The sequence below is a fragment of the Gadus morhua genome, chromosome 8 (assembly GCF_902167405.1).
Source record: "Gadus morhua chromosome 8, gadMor3.0, whole genome shotgun sequence".
In the NCBI taxonomy this organism is placed as follows: domain Eukaryota; kingdom Metazoa; phylum Chordata; class Actinopteri; order Gadiformes; family Gadidae; genus Gadus; species Gadus morhua.
The window spans coordinates 10,542,304-10,565,590 of NC_044055.1; the positions used below are offsets into that span (position 1 = coordinate 10,542,304).

A 23,287-nucleotide genomic window follows, 5' to 3' on the forward strand; every position below is an offset into this window, starting at 1 on the left:
TGCTAAGAGAGAAAGAGAGAGGGAGAAAATGAAAGCAAAAGACCAAATCCAATTGACATTCACCTCGCCTCTGCTCCGGGAACAGTGAGGCTAAGTGCTGATGAGATTCAGATCAACTGTAAAGCAGCTCGATAATCAGCAATCATCTGAAAGTCTGCAACGTAACATTATCTAAAGGTGAAAACAGTATTGTGGCGCAACTGTGGCCTTGTAATCTGTCACACAGCCTGCCATGAATCGCAGCCAGACCTTGTGTAATATAGAGGGCACTGGATGGAAAATACTGTTGATTGAATACAATTATCCTCCGCGGCAAAAGGGGAAAAAAAACGATGAATGGGATTTGATTTGCCGATATTTGAAAAATGCATTTCTTTGTCTTTTAGTTTTCTATTCAGTGGGTTATCTTGTGTACAAATCCTTCTCTATTTCTTGCTAAAGCCTAAACGCCACTTTGGCTCTATTTAAAGATAGTCATCTACCAGCATTCGTTTTATTTTCCTGTATAACGGTGATAGCACACTATCAGTGCAGCATACACAAGCATTCTCCTAGATGACAAGATGGCACGCTACCACACGACTGAGGATTGTGGATCAATGGGCCTGGTTGGCATGAAAAAAAAAACGTTGTTTGTGAACCAATTAGAGGGCTAAATAAGTGATAGGGTCCTAATGATGGTCTTGAAAAAGTGAGTTACAGACAGAAGGGGGGAGAGGGGGAGAGAAAACTGAAGACACAGAGACCAGGGAAGGCGAGTTTGGTTGATTGCCTCTCATGGGACATTAAAATGCATGAAACCAAACACTTAAAAGACTCTTTCACAAAACACTAAACGTTCAACCCTCTCAACAACACACATTTTCAATGGAGATCGGAAGAGAGAGAGAGAGAGAGAGAGAGAGAGAGAGAGAGAGAGAGAGAGAGAGAGAGAGAGAGGGAAAGAGAGAGAGAGAGAGAGAGAGAGAGAGAGAGAGAGAGAGAGAGAGAGAGAGAGAGAGAGAGAGAGAGAGAGAGAGAGAGAGAGAGAGAGAGAATAGAAGGCAGATACTGTGATTCCTGTTCCCTAGGCCTCAGGGAGCCTAAACTGCAGCAGCATCCACCGTTTAGCCCCCTTGTGTTTGTGTGGGGCGTCATCATATTCCCTGTTTGTTCCTTAACAACCTTGGACTGGCTCTCAATGTGTGCTCATTACAAAGGGAGGAAGTGAGGGGGAAATAGACAAGGGTAAGTAAGGAGGGAGAGAGAGAGAGAGAGAGAGAGGGGGGGAGGGAGGAGGAGGGAGAGAGAGAGAGAGAGAGAGAGAGAGAGAGAGAGAGAGATGCAGACATTAAAGAGGAGAGACCAGGTGCTCCCCCTTAGAGAGCATGAAGTTTTGCATTCTTTCTTCGTTTCATTCAACGTGGCAGTTAAGAGGCAGACCTGGAGTGCTTTCTGTGTTAAAGAGAAACATCAAGAGGCTGCCCTCTTGCAGATAATATAAAGTACTCGAGATTGCTGTATCCGTGAATAATGGAAAAAACTATCACGCCTGAAGCCGGCAAGAAATTAAATAAAAGGTGTCTATACGCTCGTCAGGCAAGTTCTCTTGGTAGACTCTTTCGATTTTTTTTCTTGATTAGTTGGAATTAAAAAGGTTGCGAGCAAAAACTGTCGATTTTTAGAGAGAAACTTCTCACGATACTGGCTGAGAAGAAAATCGGTGTGAAAAACAGGTGTGCGCATTAGTCAAAAAGCATATCAATGAATCCCATCCATAAGCAGTCTCCAGCTGCCATGCCATGATATCCCAGCTTTTTTCATAGGAAACCCCCCCAGAGATCTCTCTGTGGATCGCCGTCGGCTGTGGGCAAACCTCCCATAAAATCACCCCCCCACCTCAGATCACCATCAATAATACCCGATAAGGCGAAATCACTATTTTCCACTCGCACATTAAACCACATGCATTTGTATTGATTCGCCCCGCCGTAGGGCTTCACCTTTCTATTGGCCACTGTCAGCGCAGGAGAGATGGAGGCTGGGCTGAAAGGTCAAGACCTGCCATTGGATCTTCGGCACGGTTATTTAACAGCAGGGCAGGAGCGGTGCCTTATGAAGATCAATTCCCCTTGCTGGTCATTCAAGGTACAGAGCTTGGATGAATCATGCCCCTTGGCACCTCAGGAAATAATTATATATAAACAAAGATAGAAACCCTTGCTGTGTATGCATACAAATCGAATCTCTTAGATGGATGATTATAGTAAGTAATATAAATAGTACATGTATTCATCTTAACAATTTGCATTCAAATCTGTATGCAAATCCTTCTGAATGCATTTCAATTGGGGCTATATCCACCCCTATCATGAGCATGATCAAGCTTGTATCAGTGAGTAAATTGATTAAACACGCTTGCTTGTTGAATGTATGCGATTTCAAAAGGGTCCTCACTGAATAATTCCACAGCGGCAGGCAACGGCACGTGAGAGTCATTATGTTGGACACGACGCAACATAACGCAGGCCAAAGGGGGGTTGATAGGATCTGAACTGTCGCTCTCCTAATGTTGTTATTGCTGACACTTGTATTGGCACGGCACCAGAGCCTGCCCTGTAATTGAGCCCAGCTGTTTTCCCAGCCATGCAAACGGAGCTCCGTCCGGGGGCCAGTGGCTTAGTGGCGAGGGAAAGACGGTGAGGCTGAACGCTGCAACTAATGATGTCCTGCACTCCACGGCCAGTGAGGTCAATCCAATACCAGTGTGTCGAAGCAGGGGGGAGGACAAGGCAGGGAACAGGGAGAGCACAGGGAGATTGGGAGGGAGACACACAGAGACAGAGGGACTGAGAGACACAGATGGATGGAGGGACTGAGGGAACACACAGATAGATGGCTGGGACCAAGAGAATAAAAGAGAATGAAGATTTGATAGATCGTTGATAGCTGCCTAACATTGGAATGCCGCTTCACATAAAAATCTCTACTAAAAAGTTCATTGAGTAATTGTACTTTTGGTACCTTTGGTACATTTTATATGAAATAAATTGGGTACAATGTAATTGGAGATTCGGTACATTCGTACATCAAAGCATGAGGGAAGACACAGGCTCTCACACATCTGAATGTGAAATAAACATATTTTAAAACAGGATAACATACGGGCTTCCAGACTGACAGCTGTAGCCCCCAGATGATGTGCCGTCTGACACAGAGTGTGGCCAGTGAGATAAATTCACTGGCCAATGACAGGCGGCAGTGATGGATAGGCAAAAGCAATCCAACCGAGCAGTTTGGCTGACAGATTTCTGGACTCCAAACTCAGTGTCAGAGATTGAACTTGCCAAGACTGTTTTATTACCACTTTAGCCTTTACTCCTTAAATCGTATACTATGTGCGAGGCGATTTACTAACTGGCCAGACATTTGAAAGAGCTCACATTTGTTTCACCACCTCTGCATCCATTGATTATTTTGAATAGTGCGCATGTGATTATTTCAATATTCAGTCAGCAGAAACTATTGGAAAATGTATTTGTTTTCACTTATACATTGAGTATTATTTTTCACTATTGTTCATTTAATTTGATATTTACATATGTGTCTTCTTTTTTGTATCTTGAAATGCTCATCTTGGCCAGGTCTTTCGTGGAAAATCGTTTTTTAGTCTCAAGGGCTACCCTAGAAAATACTAATAAATATTTGATGACCATGTTTTATCATTTCTTTCTTTTTCTCTCACACATACATTTTCTTTTGATGTTCTTTGTATGTTGTGTATGAGAAGTTGTGGTTCACTTATTATTCTTTATTGCTGGATTTTGGCGGCTCACTTAATCACAACTTTATCATATACTAGTCAAGTCAAGTGAAGTTCCTTTATTCGTCTCCCTTGGGAGAAATTTGGTTTAGAGACAGGCTACTGCTGCATAGACATACTTGGAACATACAGAGACAACAATGCATAAAGACAGTAAAAAATCCAACACAGAAGAGCGTAAGAGCGTTGTAACTGGCTGCTGTTTATTGGGGAAATATATATTATATTTGATTTTATCAGAGCTTCCAGTATCCTGTTCCTCAGCTTCAGGTAGGCTGTGGGCCTGGGCACCTTGCAGCAGGAGCAGTGACTCCCGTCGGAGCAGAGGTGTTGCTGGATTAATCAGCCAGTCAGCCTGCTCAGCCTTACACCTTTGCAACCTGATACATGCCACCCACCAATCCTCGACTGACCCCCACCCGGCTCTTGTCACACCTCCTCATGCACAGGAAGAACATGGTGGACTAGTCAGTGATGTCACTTGGCACCAGGGGATTGGACAAAGAAACTGGGACGAGCGACCGCTCACCAGAACAAACCATAAATCATAATAATAAGGATGATAATGGTGGGCATGATTAGATAGATGGAAGATGAAAAAAAAATTAGATTCATAAATAAATCGAAAGATGGAGAGATAGTTAAATACATAGATAGCTAAATAGATAGATAGATAGATAGATAGATAGATAGATAGATAGATAGATAGATAGATAGATAGATAGATAGATAGATAGATAGATAGATATAAACAGATGGCTAGATTGATGGGAATATATAGCTAGAAATAGGTAGATATATAGACAGATGTATAGATAGACAGCTAGTCTGACAGATTGGTTTGAACAGTAACATGACACCAATACTGTACAGAAAATCCTCTACTGCTGATGTACCAGCTGAACTACAGCCCAGTCAATGAGATCTAGAGATACAGATCTAGATTCCCCGCTGTATTTTATTTATTTATTTTAAGAAGGCTCTCTCGTGCTCTCTTGAGTGTACAGTGGATAGAGGAGTGCTGATCCCTCCCAGGGCTGGAAATAAGCCCTGATGGAAGAGACAGCTGAGATGAGCGGTGGTGAGATATTGAGGGAGTCAGACGTTTGGCAGAAACTCAATAGGGCTTTAATGACCGGCAGTCAGGGCCAACGTCTGTCTCACCAAAGAGCCAGGGTTTATATTCGGTTGACCTTTAGCGAAATGAAGGACGGCGAGGTAGGACACACCTTGCCCAGTGCCGGCTCCATCATATCACATTAGTGTCTCTGAGCATTCTGGGAGTCAGAGACAGTGCATGGCAACAAACTGGCAGCCCCTCGGACACGAATGCTGCAGGGCTGCAGTCGGCACGTCGGACGTTTTGAGGAAAAACCAATAGGAACGTAAGAAGAACATTGATTTTTTTATATGTGCTATCGGTCGGGTTGTCAGAAACCATCATCGCGACACGTTTAGATAGAAATCAAAACAGAAGCCGGGATGAAAGCAAGTGGCACATTTGTGGGCGCCACTGTGCTGTGTAATTTGTCATTTAGAAGAGTAATTTTAAGTGGCTTAGACGTCGGATCAACGGGAAAACAAAACATGGCCTGGCGTTCACACCACCCCTCCCCTCCTCCCCCACCCCCCCCTTTCAGCCAACAAACACCACCCAGCCCCGCCCTACAGAGCAAAGCCCTTGCGAAGCCAGTCCCTTTGAGTTTCCACGGTGCTGCGTAACTGGCCCTTTTGAAGTGGCGTCCCGTCGGGTTTGCAAATCAACAGCGCACGTGTCTACCACTCGCAGTCTCCATTTGGATTCACGGGACGTTGGCAGATGAGCCAGAGTGCACGCCACATTAATTAACACCTGGCCACATTATCTGTCCCATGCGGCGCAGTCCCGCGGGGCCTAAAATTTAACACAGTACCCCTGCCCGTGAGCAGTCCTCCACAGATAGTGCTGGTGCTGCATGTGCGTGTTTGCATGCGCCCACGTGCATGTGTGTGTTGAAGGGTTGATGGATGGGAAGCTTTTTGCTGTGAAGCCTCAAGTGACAGCTTTACACGGCGCCATAATGAGTGGTTGGTTCATGAGTGTCTTTATTGGTAGTCCCACATTTTGGTATGCTTGGTATTTCCACGCGTCCCTTGGGTGAAGGGGGGTCTGCACCTGAGATTGAAATTGAGATGTCTTCTGGCGGAGCACTTCCTTCATATAAAATGAAGTCGGGGAAATGTTTAAGAAACACGAACCCAAGGCATCAAATGAATTGGAAAAGGCATCTCTTGCGTTCCTGTATAAACAGAACAAGTGGTTCATTTTGTTGCATGCAGAACTATAACCGTGCCCCCAAGAGCACAGAGCACAACTCTATCAGAGCAGCAGAGATGTTTTCGTTAAGGTTTTGAATCAGTGTGAGTGTGAATGAATGTGAATGGATGTTGCTATTGACACTCAATTTGGCTTGTGATATATCTTGAGCCGAATCTGGCATTGTTAAATCACAAAAAAAAGAGTGGCGAATAAAGTAAATACTGCGGCAACATTTTGAATTTGTGAATAGTCACTCTGAAAGGTGAGGTGATACAAAATGTGGTGATACACAAGTGAAGATGAAGCCGAACACGTCTTCGGTAGAGTAGATATTCGTAATTGCTGCTCTGCAACATGGGCAGCTTCAGGTAGTGAGCAACAACCTTTTCAGAGCAGCGAACAAGCATTGATTAATAACATATAGAAAATGCAAACTAACAGTAGGCTACTAGGTCACGTCTCTCCTTAGTGGTTTCAATGTATGGACATGTTGAAGGTGTCATTTGAATGTCAATGCGATGTGGGGGAAAAAAGCAGAATCAATGTTGACTGGACGCCTGCTGCTTATAAGCCGCTTTAACACAAGTTAAGGCCTGCCAATGAGGTGGGGGTGTGAGTGCATTCTATACCACAAGACATTGGAGGACAGAGATTCAGTGTTCAGCCATTCCCAATCAAATTCAGGGGGGGTCACGGCTCAGAATTTGATAGAAAATAAGACACAAAGAATGGGTGGGGGGTTGGATGGGGTTATAGAGCGAAAATAAGGAGAGAATTAAAAAGAGGAGCCCGGTCTGGTGGCTCACAGTGCTTCAGCTCATCCTCTACATGTCCTGAATCTGCCTCGTTATTAGAGGCTTTTTATTAATTTGAAATGCCAAAGTCTGGGATGAAGCATTGCTGAAATGTCACCCTTTCACCGGGTATGATAAAAATCACTCCCGGAGCATTTGAAAGGCAACATTCTTCTCTCTCCGTCCACCCACACTTCTCCTTCGTTCTCTCTCCTACTCTTTTACGGCATGTCTTTATCTCCTCCCTTTCACTGTGTCACTTGGCATCCCTCTTTCTTTCGTGTGCTGTGCCCTTCTTTTCCGCTATTCCACTTTCTCTTTTTACTTTCTTAATCTTACTGCCCTTTCGAGACGATCTGGCGAGGAGTTGACTCGGGTGTTTTAAAGGGTTGCAACAGCTTTTTGTTTTGTTTTACCTGAGTGCAATGACCCCAAACATTCGGCGATCTAGCTGAGAAACAGACCCCCAATAATGACCATTATTGGGGGTAGAAATGAAGTAGTATATATTTGTATGTTACACAGGTTTAATTAACTTTTTGTGTTCAAAGCTTTTATACCACATTGATAAAAAACACCTTAACCTTGAACCAGCAAGAAAATGCATGTGTTGTTGCATCTGTTTTAATTAATTTGTTTTCTGTGATACGCAACTAAACATCATTATGGGCAATTTGACATGATGATACATGAAAAGACTCTCTGGTGTTTAATAATAAATAATGGAAACACAAGTTGCATTTCCACTGTTGGCAGTTTTGCTAGCCAAGTCGAGATGTTGGCTGTAGCACTGAGTAAACAAGCCAAAACAGTTGAGAAATTCAAATAATATTTCTTTTATGAATAATCCTGTCTAGTTTGTGAAATATGAATGATGCAGCCCCTATATTTCTGAGGATTGCATGTTTGAAACACACAAAGATGAAATAAATCACTATATATATTTTTTTTATCATTATTACAGAGCAATCTACTACTTCCATTTCGTATCATTCGAGAGGAAAGCACCACATCGATTCAAGACAGAAGGGCACAGGGCGCAAATACATAGGCTAAAGCCTCTGCACGAGCAAAAAAGCAAAAAGCCCTGCGCAGACGTTTTGGTAAATGGAATCATTAGACTATCGCTGAAGTGCCGCGTCATCTGTGTCAGCTTCAACGAAGCTCTGAATTACCGCAGCTCTCTGAACGCAGTCATCTCATTGGGGCCTGGAAGCCACACAGGCCGGTGTGACATAACAAATTGTTCCGGGTGTGCTGGAGGTGCGAAACAAAACAGTGAGAGTGGCCCATAAAAGATTCATGCATTTTATTGGGCCCTTGAAGACAAAGAAGCAGATACGTCTCATCGTTGCACGGCTTCACCAAAGACCGGCGTGATGTGGCTGCATTATACAATTAATAGGGTTCAATCTGCCTCAGTCTGGGTTGGGCCGTTGCAGAATGTCTTTGTCACTTGTCATTGTGAATACCATTGAAATGCAACGTTATCACTTTTGCTTTACAGAGTTTAAGGCTTGACACCTCCCCTCGGAAGCTTATGAACAATAACATATTCACTTTTAATGTAGTTCGGGCAATTAAATAACCCTTGCATTAAACACCACACCAGGATCAAGCAAAGAAGGCATTTATAAAGGAATGCTTAAAAACAATATGAATGAGACTACTCTTTCCTCAGAGATAATGGATATTGTAGTTGCTCAATAGTTTTAATTCCCAGCAGTATATACTTTGTTCGAGCGACATTGTCTAATTCATCATTCAACAAAAAAAGTGAATTGGTTTAAGACTTAGTTTACTAACAGCTTCATGTGAGGTGAAAAATGCGAAAATAAATTGCTTTTAGAGTATCATGCTTTGATATCAAAATGGATAAAGTTTTGACAGTTTAATTAGAAAATCGTATTTCTTTCTTGTATTATGTAACTGGCCTAGCTACACTGTGACTTATAAAATATAAAATTGTTATTCGTAGTGTCCTCAAGCTATTTGTTCTGACCATATGGGTCAAAATGTCAGTACTTTACAATAATTTTCTCTACTATTTTCAGTGCAATAAGATATGCATTAGACAAATTGGGAAATTACACCAAATCGACTTTTCAAGCATTGTGCGTACTATGAAAAAGAAATCCCCAGCACGACACAGTCAAGCGTGTGACAGAATGGAAATGTTATGGACAACAAACCTGCACTCAACCACAGAGCTGCTGTGCGAGCAAACACTGGTGTAGTGTGACCACAAAACACATTGCTCGTTCTTTTATGTCCCCACATGCATAATTCATCCATCTCTGTATTTACAACACTCGAAGAATTAACCTGTCACAGATGTCGAGGAGGGGAGTGGTGAGGAGTTGAAGTTAATGCCAGCATATCTTTATCTGTCAGGGGCGTAGGCCTCTCACAGGGTACCAAACCCTGTTCTAAACGAAGCCCTGGTATTATGCATCATCGGCTGACAGGAAACAAGGTGCAGGGAAATTAAAAAGGAACCCAGACAAAAAAAAGGGGGCGGTGCACCTTCCTAGAGGATAAATGACGAGCCAACCGCCAATCTTCCCCGCGCTGGCGCCCCTCTAACCACCCACCCTTCATCTCAGGGAGTGTGGGGACGTGTCGCGTGTCATCCCGCCGTGTCGCTGTGCAGCAGTGCGGGGATGATGTGGCGGGCAGGGCAGGTTCACCGCGAGGAGTCAAGGGCAGAGGGGGGACGGTGGCCCGGGCTAAACGCTCCAACTGTTCCCTGTCTTCAAACAAACGTTCGGGTGACTGGAGCTCACCCAAGGATAAACGGGCCGGACGGTGGTGGGCGATGACTCAAAAAGGTGTCACTGGAGTTGGGATTTTTGGGACCCGCCTGGCAGTGAGACGGTTTCAACCGCAGTGATTTTTCCCTGGTTAACATTTTTTTGTGATGTTATTTACGTTTATCACCCTTCCTCCTCAATATAACGCAGTACGCTGATTATAAATATCTCCCTCTTAGTGTAGGTCACAAGCAAGTGCCACCGCAGCCAGGGTAACTATAAATATGGCATAACGCCCACTTCACAACTTCCCTCCAAAATGACCTCATATCACATGAACAGCGGTCAAGGTTAGTAGTGTTGGGCTGCATACAAAGCAATGTGTATAACGACTTTATAAAGAAGGATTTGAACAGCTTTTGTGGACTCTGGCAACACTGATTTTACGTACACAATGGCTGCCACCATTGGCCACTAAGATAAGCCCGTTGCGATGACTGTCGATGGCATTGCGGTCTCCGAGCAGCTTAGTGGTGGGAGCGCTCATCTCGTCTTCCCATCCAAACCCGCCGCTGGGAAGGGGGGTTTCATGAGGAACAAACAGCTGATGTTCCTTTCATCCCAGTTCTGAAGAAATAGGAATAAACTACAAAGTTCAGAGTTGTTATTCCGAGTTCTTCGTCACTTTTACAAATCTTCTTTGGTCGTTTTGCCTTTTTTCGAGGCTTGACAAACTGATATGGATCTTCATAACTCGCAAATGTTAGGCCTTCACCAACGTACCCCCTGTCGCTTAACTTTGAATCTAAGTTCCTTGCTCAAGGTCATCTCGGCTGTGGTTGATGAGTGATTGGATAGCAAGACTCTGACTTGTTCACTTCCTTCGAGCAACACAATAGGGTTGTGGTTGAGGTTGTTTTTACATCTTATATTGATACACTATGCATACTTCTCATTGTGCCTCTCACTGTCTGGGATGTCATTAAAGTGATTAACTCCTTTCATTGGAACTATTAGATGGCAACTGCTGCGTGTGACCATCGACCCCCCCAACATCACGTGTTGGGGGGGTCTGCTGCTGCTGTCTAGTGTGTAGCAATGACTTACAGAGGTCTCCTTAAATGATACTCAACTTAATTAAATACTATTTGATCTCTATAGCATGTCTGAAATGTGAAACGTTAGCAGACAAAATGTATTTTTAAATTGTAAATCACTTTAGGCATAAGACTTCAAAATCCGACAATTGCTTGATGTTTTTGTTTGTTTATTTTAACTAATTTTCTTAGTGCCCTTTACTTTATAACTGCAAACAAGGTGATTCAATTCTCAAAGGAAACTAATTGAAGAAAGCGAAACCACTTTCCTTCATTAAAGCAAAAGAAACGGCACGTGGTTATGGGGGAACTGTCATTAAATCCGCCACTACTAAGTCAATCGACACTACAGCAACACAGAGAGTGAGTATAAAGAGAGACAGAGCGAGAAAGTGTGGAGAGAGGATGAGAGAGAAAGAGGGGGAAGGGTAAGGGGGGGGAGTAATTATAAATGCTCTATAAACTATGAACGCATGTCTCCTTACTAAATTGAAAATGATTATGGCAGGATTTAAATGCTCTCATCTTTTAACAAATATCCTTCTTTACAGTCATTGCCCATTAGACCCATGTGGTGCAACATTGCTATAGCTGCTGTTGCCTTTTACCTCTCCACAAACTCCTAATTAGATAATTTGTATCAATCTGTAAAATATGAAAAGTAGCAAAGTATAAATCATGACTGAAAGAGGTACTGAGAATGAAAGTACGCATTTTGCCCAAGAAGAACAGCTGTCGCGTCGATGGCAAGTAGACAACAAGGCAGTGTCGGCGATACGTTCCAGCTGTACGATCCCAGAGCGAGGCCCAGGCCGTGTTTGCATAACCTGCCAGTCGTCTGGTGTGTCGCAACCGAGACCTTTAAGCCAGTGGTGAGTGACAGATGTGGTAGCACACCACAGGAGAAAAAGACAAAGGACATCTTTCGAGGAAACCCTCGAGCTCGGTAGCTAAAAATAAAAACAGGGCTAACTCCCAGTTGCATAAAACACCTGTCTTGAACACAAGGCTACTTTGGGAGACCAGAGAGCCTAGTGGCACGAGAAGCAAGGACGGAAAAGTGTTCCTATTCATCCTGGACCGGGCTTTAAATATCCTGACGTTGAATACTTTTACCTTCCGACAAATAATACCATCCACCCAGTGTCCCTTCTCTGTGACCTACACCCCATTTATTTTCAACAACAGCCGACGTCATGGAAGTCAACACCAAGCTGGGCTGAGTGTTTTAACAATCCTGCACAGCTTTGAAAAGCGCGAGCAGACAGAGAAGGTGGAGGCTATGCCCGCTGGTGCATTGGGAATGCATTCGTTGGAATGGGGGGTTGGGGTGCAAGGGAAGTGGAATAGGGGCAGGTTGGGGGTAGGGGTGAACAAGCGAAGTCGAGTTTGGATGGTGGGGGGATGTCTGGGCATGTGTGCCATGGAGGACTTTCCAACCTGATTAAGACTCAGGCAGGCGTCTGCAGGCGATTGGCTGCCAGAGCTCATTTGCATGCTATGCTCATCCTTCAGCCTCCTCTCCGGCAGCAGCACCAGAGGATAAGGTCAGCTGTGTCAGTCTGGCCGGCACAGCGGCAGGCCAGGAAGCAGACAACTGTACTTCTATTTAACACTGCGCATGTTCTTCAGATCATCAAAGGGATAACGATGGTCGATAAGCACCTGTCTGATGCAGCAGCAAAAAAGTGGTGATCTCGTATTGCATTCGCTGTAGTCTAAATCTAAGAATATGAGAACTCAAGACTCCAGGCTCCTTGGTATGACAATCATTATTTCATTGGCTCCTCCTATATTGCTATCATATCAAGTGACTTTACCACTATATTATCCTTATAAATCAACCTCAACCAAGTACTGTTGATAAGGCTGGCACAATTCTTGTTTTCTCGGTTGCCTAGACCCCAAGTTCTTCAATTTAGGGTTGCAAATCTGCTAATCTGTAAAGTGTTCAGCGAAGTGGACATATCTCTAGAACGCCATCTGAACAATTCGAAGAGCCATGTTGCTGCTTTGGTCCAAATCTGTGCCTGTCGGGTCTTTTCCCCCTGAAATCTATTTTTTAAGCAATATTGAGGGAGATAAGTCAAACAAACCCTCTGTATGCCAGTAGCAGCATCCTCCTTATGTTCAAATCTGGCTCCCAAAATATGCTGGCTATATCCGTTCCAAACCCAGAGAGCCAGCTTGGATAGAAATTGTCTAATTGGCATGGAAGGTAAATGCAAAGTGGTTCTCTGTCCTTTGACGGAAAATATGAATACAGTCTCTGGATACGATATGATATGATTACTTGAATACAATAGGCTCAAAAGTCTGTCGATGGAAAATCTGCAAATCCTACATAACGTGGAGTGCTTTAGATATATTCAAATAATGTACACCTCTGTTAAATCATGTTTTAATCCACCAGGCGTTGTTGCAAACATGCACATCTGTAATCCACAGAGCCCCTCCTGACTCACACTACTCCTTACTGTTTGTCTCGATTCTGTATGTAATCCACCTCTGCTGTGCTTGTAACGCACATCGTGTTTAGCGCCTTTAACACATTCATACATAGATTTGATAGACATGGCCTGAACCACATCCCTCCTCTCCCTCACCCCCCCCCCCCCCCCGACCCCCTGCACACCCACCGACCCACCCAAGCGCTGGCGTATTGTTATCGTCTCCCTGTCATCTGCTGGCGAGGCACAGCGTGCACTACAAGCTCCCAGCCTTTCGGAATAACCCCCCGTTTTAATTGGTAAATATTTACATGCGGCGGTGGCTCTGGGTGAGGGCGAGCTAATTGCTAATGAAGCTGCGTATCAGAGGCCTTTGGAGTTCCCTCCTCCCCCGGCTTCCTGAGAGGGGCGGATTCAAACAAATGCAACCCGGGGTCTGAATTGTTGATAATGTTTGATAAGCGGCGCGCACCACTAAACACTGCAGCGTACATGAGACAAGAAGTCACTTTGCCGGATCAACCATTGTGTCACTGAATAATTAGCCTTCTTCTGTTATTTTCTGGTGGGCTTTTATGGGATTTTGTGTTTGTGCGTGAGCGAAGATGTATGTGTCACTGAGAAAATGTGTATTGTTCTGGGAGAGACACATTTGTGTGCCTGCATGGGGTAGTGTGTGTGTGAGTGTGTATCTGTGCGTGCATGATTGAGTATGGGTATGTGTTAGTGTGTGAGGGGGTGTTTGTGTGTCTGTGTGTGTCTGTGTGAGTGGCTGAGCAAATGTGTGTGTGTTGGTATGTACACTTGAGCGTGTCGGCAGACGTTTAAAATAGATAACAGATAGACTGTGTGCATTTTGAATATTTGTGTACAAATATGTATGTGAATGTGTTGATGGCTACGTATGTCTCTCTCCATGAGTGTTTCTTGTAATTGTGCCCTGAGGCTGTGATCCAATAAGCGCATGTGTGTGCGTTTGTGTGAGCGTTATTATGCCATTGAATATTTGATTCTCTGATTGTATCAGAGCCTGTTTGTTTAAATATGTCTCCAAGCTGTGTTGTCTGTTTGCTTCTGTGTCTTTGTGTGAGAATATGTGTGTGTGCGTGCGTGTGTCTTTATGTGAAAATGTGTGTCTGTATGTGTGTGTTTGGGTTCATGTGTGAAATTACTGATGGTGGTTTAACGTTTATTCCTTTTATTGTCTAAATATGTATCCAAGTTTGCTATTTTTTAGGTCTGTGTTTGTGTGTGTGTGTGTGTGTGTGTGTGTGTGTGTGTGTGTGTGTGTGTGTGTGTGTATGTGTGTGTGTGTGTGTGTGTGTGTGGTGTGTGTGTGTGTGTGTGTGTGTGTGTGTGTGTGTGTGTGTGTGTGTGTGCTCCTGTAGCACATGACTGAGCATGAGCCCCATGTAATCCTAATACTTCCTTCCACACTCCGTTTATGTGTCCATTAATCTGTGCAACGGGGAGCCCATTGCTTTGCTCACATACACACACACACACAAACACAGACTGAATGCACACACACTCCCACACACAGACACACACACACACAAACACACACACGACACTCCATCGTTGACCCAGTATGTGGTATGGTGTGATTCCTGCCTACAGCCTCATCCGTCTCCATCATAGGGCACCGGAGGGGAGGGGGGGAAAATGGGGAGACGAGGTGGGGAAAGGGAGGGGTGTGCAGTGGCGAAGGACTCACCAGTGCGCAGTACGTCTCCGGAGGGTCGCCACACGTGATGTTGGGGGGGTCGATGGTCACACGCAGGTACTTTGTCATGTCGACGGCCTCCGGCTGGCAGGCCATGTAGTCCCAGGCCAGGCCTTCCTCGGTGTAGATCTGGGACTTGCACACGTCGTAGTGGCCCCACGCCGCCGGGTAGTGCTGCATGCCGTGTGCAGCGCCCACACACACGCCCTGCAACGCGAGCAGCGCAGCCCACAGCATGGCTGCGTCTCTTTCTGTTCCCCTCACGTTCTTTTTCCGACGTTTGTCCACGCCGTCTCCTCAACGTCCTCGGCGAGGTTTTCGGAACTTGTTTTCTTTTTTAGGGGTTGGTTTGAATTCTTTAGTGTCCTTGTTTTTTACAAGGGGATAATCACTGCAGATGCAAACGCGTGAGTTATTATTTTAGAGTAACCTCAGTTTCGAAAAACGCAGCTGCGTGGTCCAGAACTTCAATGGCATTTTCCCTTTTTTTTTGATGTGTGTTTTTGTTTCAGAGGTTTTTTCATATGCGTGTCACAGCCTCGGGCTACCCGCCGCTCGCTAGTGATGTTAGCCTCGCGGGACTGCCCTTTCAGTTGCGATAGGTGTGACTGGCGTGCTGCTAGCGGTGAGTTCCCGCAGGGGGTGGGGTGGGGTTGGTGGGGTGTTGACGAGGGTGAAAAGAGGGTCAGCTTTCGGTCAAGCTAGTGCTGTAGCAGAGGGAAAGGAGTGATTGTGGGTTGAGACGTCCTTCCCCGTCCACGGTCCCCTCGGGCCTGGGGTGCTCATCGGGTTTCCGGGGCCTTCTGATCTTCTTCAAGTCAGGGGCGGGTCTCTCCTCCGTTCTCCTATGGAAGCAGATATAATGTCGGTTCAATACCATAGATCAGATAGGAGACACCGTGGATAATGAGGGTGATGTGTAAGCGCGTTGACAAGAACTGGAAATTGATGAGCGATGAAGATAAACCGATGGGGCAAACACTGGTGTAAATATAGTCGTGTGTAATTTCATCTGACCTCAGGTTTAATACACAGGCACACAAATATCCACTACACACAAAGATTAAAGGAAACAATGTCACTTTTGTTAACTATCAACGTTTCATAAACACTGTACGGCTGCATGCTGGTTAAGGAGGTTACACACAAATATGCACACTAAATGCATCGCATCAACATACACATGAGTTGTTATATACCCACCTAATAACAACCTTGCCAAATACACTGCATGCAATTCAAATGGAATCTCGTTCTCCAAGGCCTAATCTCCATGTGATTTTCATACAGATAGGCCTATTCCAGCCTGTCATCTCAACTGCTTTCAAGGTGTAGCTTTTCCTGTCACTTGTTTCCTAAGATCCGAATCTCGTCTCCTGGCCAATAGGATGAGAGACGTGGAGAGTGTTCGGAGGAGGGAAAAATTCAAGTACAATTGAGAGACAGAAATGGTCTAGTTGAGCGATTGAAGGGCTTACAGAGCTATCAGAAGCCATCAGTCAGAAGGCCCTTGTTGTCGGGTAATAGTGGCTGGCAACGTTTTGGCAGAGAACCCTCTTTTACAATAAAAGAAACTGGGTCCTCCTAGGATGAAATTGTGAAGGGTTGGTGAAACAGGTGAAACAGGGCTGGAGAAGGTGGGTCTTAATAGACACAGCTGCTTCAAACAAAGCCATGACACTATCATCTGTCGCCTTGTCTCCATTATGTTCTATGTCGCTGGCCTTCAGAATGTGGATATTTGGTCTCTGTTGAAGTAGCTTAACCTGCTGTTTTAGAAACGTTTGCTATTCCCTTCTCCGAAACAATAACGACGAAAGCTGTCAGTAGGCTCCTCCTCCCATTATTCTGAGCGCTTCGCTGTGATTGGTCAATGACTTTCTTGGCTGAACAGCTTGAGCCTTCCCCTGACAAGCTCATCGGTGGACGTGCGAGAGAGAACACTGGGGAGCTACAGCGGGTAACAGAGTTGAGTCGATTCGGAAGACGCATAATGTCTCAATTCGCTCTCGCGGTGCAGCAGGATTTAGCACAATGCAGCTTGGAATTCAATCGTTTGTAATCTGGCAGAAGGAAGGCACCAAGCAAGCACAGGGCACGCTCTATTTTAGCAAATCCCTGCGACACATCAGTGTCAGTGTCACACTGCTGATATCATTGGCAGAGTGTGTCTATTTTTTTATTAGTGTTCGCGTCCTAGTACTAAAAGAGCAGACAACCCCAAGAGCAACATGGATATTAAAGGATTTTTTTTTCCCACTCTTGGCCAGAAGTCCTCTGGCATAGAGTGAAAATCCCTTTTTGTATTCAAATACAAGAAGCCGGCTAATAATATATAATCTGACTACTGAAACTGTATCACTAGGGGCTTCTTTCTTAAAAAGAAAAGAAGCCTCAAGTCAATTTTGGGCTGCACGTCAAACTGACATATATTAAATATTATGCTACACCAAGTCAAATGTTAATGAACATGTAATTACACGCACAGTCAAATAAATGAGGGGAAGCAAGATGACGTGTGTCAGAGCATGCTTTGTGCGTTCTTCTTTATATTTTGACTCTGCAAACCTCGACATTAAGACTTGTGAAATCTTAATGACAAGTTAATCACTGGGAATGGGGCCCAAGATGTCAGGTATGAAACGATATATATAATCTTGTGTAAAGAACACTCTTCCCTCCGTTCCCTTCCTTAAACGTATATAGAGGCCATTTGTTCAGAACAGCCAGAGGTGAGGGGGCTCAAACATGCCAACTGTAATGAAAGAGGATGTTCACTTATGCCACGAGAAATGATCTGCAACGCAATTCTCGGCAGCCAGACCCTTCAGAACGAGGCCGTTCTGGGAGACGAGGATGGCAGATCTGATTTGACACATCTCTGGAGGGCAGAGATGGGAGACTGCCTCTCTTCCTCTCCTTAAGTGTAGAGGAGGAGAGGGAGTATACATGTTCGAGTAAAATAATTTGACTCTGTAAATGTTATGGAGTCAATCAACGAGACACTTAAGCAGATGTGAATTACGGGCCGTTGATAGCAGGGGCGGGACGATGATGATTGATGAATAAGCAATTCCTATCGCCGTGCGAGAATCGAGTGTAGTTGTTAAACACATGTCAGTCTCCGGGCGTAGCTTACTGGGCGGTGCCATGGCAACCTAAAAAACCCATGGCAACGCCCACCTGGGTTTTGTGTGCGTGTACACGAAGCGCACACTCACGCACACACTCACACACGATCACGCACACAGATGCAAAGATATGCATATGAGGTCACACAAGCACACACGTTTTCCATTATGTCAAGAGAAACACGTCTCTCACACACACACACACACACACACACACACACACACACACACACACACACACACACACACACATACACATACAAACACACACACACACACACACACACACACACACACACACACACACACACACACACACACAGACACATATCACACACACACACAGACATTATGATTGCGCTGTCATAACACTGGATGATTTTCATTACAAAGGCAGCCAGATAAGAAGACTGGAGGAAGCCGGTATGGGCTCCACCATCTCATTTCGCCTTCATAGAGAGACATTCAATACTAATAAGAATGATAAGCGGATGGACTTTAAACACAGGGATCTGGTGTCTCTTCTCACCTGCGGTAAGGCTGCATGGTGTGGAGCTAACGCTGTGTGGATAAAAGAGAGGCGCGTGAATGTCTGTGTGAACAGCCTCGGACAGATGTGCTCAACATCAGAGGAATGCGGAGGCTAGGGCTCACACAGAGAGCAGAGCCAAGACGCAGGGAAAGAGAAAATAGGAGAGGGAAGCAACAGGATCCTAAGCGCTGTTATGCCACCTAGACAATATTTCTGCATATAAATGAATGTTTTCAGACACATTTGTCAGCCTTCCGAAGAGCTAATCCATTCACCGTGACGGTTTATTATTTATTTTCCTTTCGTCTCAAAGAGATATCAGCCCCTCGAAAAATGTCTGCCTCCTCAGAACGATGCCTATCTTGCCCTGGTTTCATAAAGAGGGGTGTATATTGCGATGGATTTGGTTTGTCAAAGCATTAAAGGATGATTTCTAATGAAATACTAATACTCGGCTGGGCTTTAATGCTGCTTGTAGCGTGTGGCGTACCTTCCACCCCACGCCCTCCGAGACGGTTTGAGGAGGGCCGGTGGGGGGGCTATACGCTTGGGGTCAGAGTCAACACCCCAAGCCTTCCGCATTAAGACGGTTCCCACCAAACCTCGTAGGCCGACCTACTAAAGGAGCAAAGTCAAAGAAAGAGAAAGGAAGAGAGGAAGAGAGAAAGAGAGGAAGAAGTATCTCCACCCTTTTCCTCCTTCCTCCCCCTTCTTTATCAATTCCCTCTCTCTTGATTCTTCCTCTTGATGTCTCTCTCTCTCTCTCTCTTTCTCTCTCTCTCTCTCTCTCTCTCTCTCTCTCTCTCTCTCTCTCTCTGGCTGTTTCTCTGTGTCGATTTCTCCTTCTCTCTCTCTCTCTCCCTCTCTCCCCCCTCCTTGCTGCTTGTTTTTGAAGCCTGTGAAACAGCCCCTTGTGTCCGCTTCCATTGCAACCCCTGGGCTTCTCAAGCACGCCAGTGTGTTTTCAAAGTCAGCAAGCAGCCAATACGCTCAGCAACACAGTCTTTCACTCAAATGTACGGACATGCACACACAACACACACACACACAAACACACGTTTAAAAGCTAACAGGGAAATATTCAACTCAAGGCATCAATTCATGTCTTGTAATCGGGCTAAACTGTTGTCGGATCCTTCCTCTCCTCTGTCCCCGTTCCTTCTCTCCGAGTGAGGGAGAGTGAGTGAGGTAGCGAGAGACTATGGCTGTGGTTGCACCTAATAGCTCCTTTATTGGACTGGGCAGCCAGTCCTGAGCACGGAGCTGTCCAGGTGCTGAAATCCACAATCCTGCACACGAGCCTGGATATGCTGTTTTAACTCCTCTTAAAATAGATTATTATTTTAGCAGGTGGAGGAGCAGTATACTCCCTAAATATAACACAGCTTATTGATAAACCGGTACTGGGAGAGGGGCGGGGTACGGGGAACAGCTGTGTCAGTGTTGTGGGGTTGAATGTTTAAACGCAAAGGTTTTTCTCGGCGGTTTGTTTGTTTTCGAGCGCCAGCTCAGGACACTGTGCGCCCTATCGCTCCGCTCTCGCGTCTCCCTGTGTTTATTGATCGGGCTAACTTCGCTGCCAATAGCTCATGATCCATTTCCAATAGGAGCGGCCCTGAGCCTCATGGAGGACCGCAACAACAAGCCCCCCTCTCCTGGCCAAAAAACACCCATTTCATGTGAGCCACAGTGGGCAACATTGGCAGGCCAAGACACGCCCGGCCTGGCTCTCTGTCTGTTTGTTTGTGTGACTGTATGTCTGACAGCCAGGGGCTTTTGCTCCTTTTTTTCTCTCTCTGGTCTTTTTCTTTCCATACCTTTGTTCGTCACTCTTTATTTCTCTTCTCCACTGAGCATATCTCTCTCTCTCTCTCTCTCTCTCTCTCTCTCTCTCTCTCTCTCTCTCTCTCTCTCTCTCTCTCTCTCTCTCTCTCTCTCTCTCTCTCTCTCTCTCTCTCTCTCTCTCTCTCTCTTTCTGACTCTCTTTCATTGTTTCGCTCTTTCTCTCTCTCTATGCATCTATATATATATATATATATATATATATATATATATATATATATATATATATATATATATATATATCTTTATCTAGAGACAGACAGAAAAAGAGAAAGAGAGAGAGAGAGAGAGAGAGAGAGAGAGAGAGAGAGAGAGAGAGAGAGAGAGAGAGAGAGAGAGAGAGAGAGAGTGAGAGTGAGAGCGAGGGGTGGTAACCTTTAAGTGCCCTCAATAGGGTCTTGTAGGTATAGTACTCTCCGTGAGCACTACTGCGCCGGACACAGTGTGGGAAAAAGGAATCCATGCAATTAATGTCCGGGAGCTGAACCCCGAACCCAGGGCAGTCAGAGGGCTATGAGAATCCCATTATCCGACTTACTAGCACAAAGCCTGGTTGTATCTGCTCTGGGGGAGAAATCCCCTTCCCGGGATAAAGCTGTCGAAGGGGCAAGGTCCCCCATCCAATGTTACATAGCTGCTCCCATGAATAATTGAAAACATATATTTCGGATGAGGGAAAAATGTAAAGATGCAGTAGACATGTCGCTAACTATCTGAGGTGTGGAATTGTACAGTACTGTGAAAAAGCTGTGAAACTTGACTAGCTATTTTGGATCTCGAGTTCAGCGTGACTCACATAGAATAATTGAGAAAAAAGGTTTCTGATCTACAATTAGTAACTTAATATATTATTTATGCGTCATATTTTGCGCAGAGGCGAGGCACACCTTGACTTTATTGACCTGCTGCGCAACAGGTCCGAATCACTGCATAACCTGCTCATTATGGTCTACTTACAATGGATTTATATGGGGGGGGGGGCGGGGGGAAGTAAAGGGTTCAAAGAACTTTCAAAATAGACCTAGATTAAATATTAAACGATCAAGATGAACAGCTCTGAATAACAAATGATGGCTATACGCTCCAAGACAGCACGTCGAAAGTATTTCAGACAGAACCTATATCTCCTGTATTGCAGCTATAGTGTTCAACAGCCGATGCACCAATCCTAACAAGATAGGCTACACTGAATGTAAAGCGCATTGAACCACCTGCTATGCTTACGTTAGTTAACCGCTGTGTCCTAAACAAAATTAACACAGGTAAGCTACATTATTTAAAAGGAAAACGAGAATACTTACACTTTAAATAGGCTCGGGCAACACCGAAGCCGTGCAACAAGTTTATAGAACAGTCCCGACCTGCCACATGCTTCTTCCGCATAATGCAAAGATTATACTCAGTGTTTCATTTAAAATATTCCAAAACTAAACCCTGTCTAAACTTCAAACAATTCAACTTTAAAGTAACGTTTGCTCATTCGTCCGACTCTATCGCACTACTTACAACTCGTTTGGGCGCGAATCTTTTATTTTCCTTCGCGAGCGCCGCACCGACAAGCCTCTGATGTCCAATGCGCGGGTTTCTCTCACCCACAGATCGCTGCTGCGGCTGAGGAGCACGTCGGAATGCCGAGGAAGATACTTTAAGTCGCCTTCAAGAGTCCATGCACTCAGAATACGTGAAAGTCAATCAACATTGATGGATGCACTTTAGGAAACAGGTATCCCAGGCAGGTTGAGCTGCTGTTGTTGTTGCTGCTGCACTAAAAAAAACACGGGATGGTTTGCGCTAGGCGTACCTGTGTTTCAACCCCCATTTGAGTTGTGTAAGGGAGAGGAGAGATAAGCGATCTTCCTTTAACACTATGCCCATTTACACACTACCCATCCGCGGGGTCCTAGAGCCTAACAATTAACCCTGTTGTCTGTGGCTTGTCAATTTGACCACTATTTATTGCTATGTCCCGTTGTTTATTATACGCACGTTAACAATGGGAAAGGCAGATTTAGAATAGTGAAGAGGATTGTACGCGGGAAATAATCTGTAAAGCTATAGCCGTGCATCCTTGCAGAACAAACAAGCATAATAGATTTTCGTTTTTATTTTTTCCTACAACGAGTGGGATACAATATTGTTAAATTTTTAAATAGCACTTGTGCAAATAAATGGAATTTGTTTTATGTCAGGTTTTTTTTTAGTCAACGGATACGCAAGGCACTAGAACAACACCAAAATCACCGAGCGCTTTAGAACAAACCTTACCTTGCGTCTGTAAATCCGAAGAAGCGTGCGTAAATGCAAAGGAAAACTCCTTAATGGATGACCGGTCTTGATGTAACATTGGGAGACTTTTGCACGCGGAGCGTTGCTGTTGGCGCGTTCACACTGATCCAGGAGTGAGGAGTCATTGATGTCACACGCGCACCTACAGGGTGCCAAGCCGCATGGCAAACAAATGTCGTGACGGGTCGTTTTGAACGAGCACTTTAATTTTGGTTTAATGCCAACTCATGAAGACAGCATGAAAAGAGCTGCCGCACCCTACTGAAGGTTATCAGAGCATTGAGGTGCCATACGTTCTTTGAAAGTGTATCATTTGTGGTAGGTTTATGTGTTTTTGTCTTAATATGAATGAAAGCATATTCACCCAACAGTATTAAGGGGTTTACAAGTGTGACGTTGTTGATATAGGAATAGGATATGTGGGAAAAAAGTCGAAAATCCTATCAAGTCTATTTTAAAGCATATGTTGCTTATTGGCTAACTGGTTTTGTAAGTGACCAATGACACAGATCTTATGTGAGATATGAAGTAATCGAAAATTGAGAATAGGTATTACATTATTATTAAAAAGAATG

The 23,287-nt window shown here is 44.7% G+C and overlaps 1 protein-coding gene across 2 annotated transcripts in view; it reads right to left on the reverse strand.

Annotated features, from left to right (window-relative positions):
• The window catches only part of LOC115549404 (netrin-G1-like), a 53,296-nt gene extending 30,449 nt beyond the window's left edge, over nt 1-22,847 (reverse strand). The window contains exons 1-2 of one of the 2 annotated variants that reach the window (XM_030364552.1): nt 22,692-22,847; nt 14,913-15,766 (exon numbers count right to left, since the gene is read on the reverse strand). In XM_030364552.1, coding sequence (XP_030220412.1) covers nt 14,913-15,158 — 246 coding nt within the window. In that variant the 5' untranslated portion in view covers nt 15,159-15,766; nt 22,692-22,847. Of the gene's footprint in view, nt 1-14,912; nt 15,767-21,932; nt 22,238-22,691 lie in introns of those variants that run through there. The other variant, XM_030364553.1, reaches the window with a different exon arrangement.
• Nucleotides 22,848-23,287: the final 440 nt, after the last annotated feature.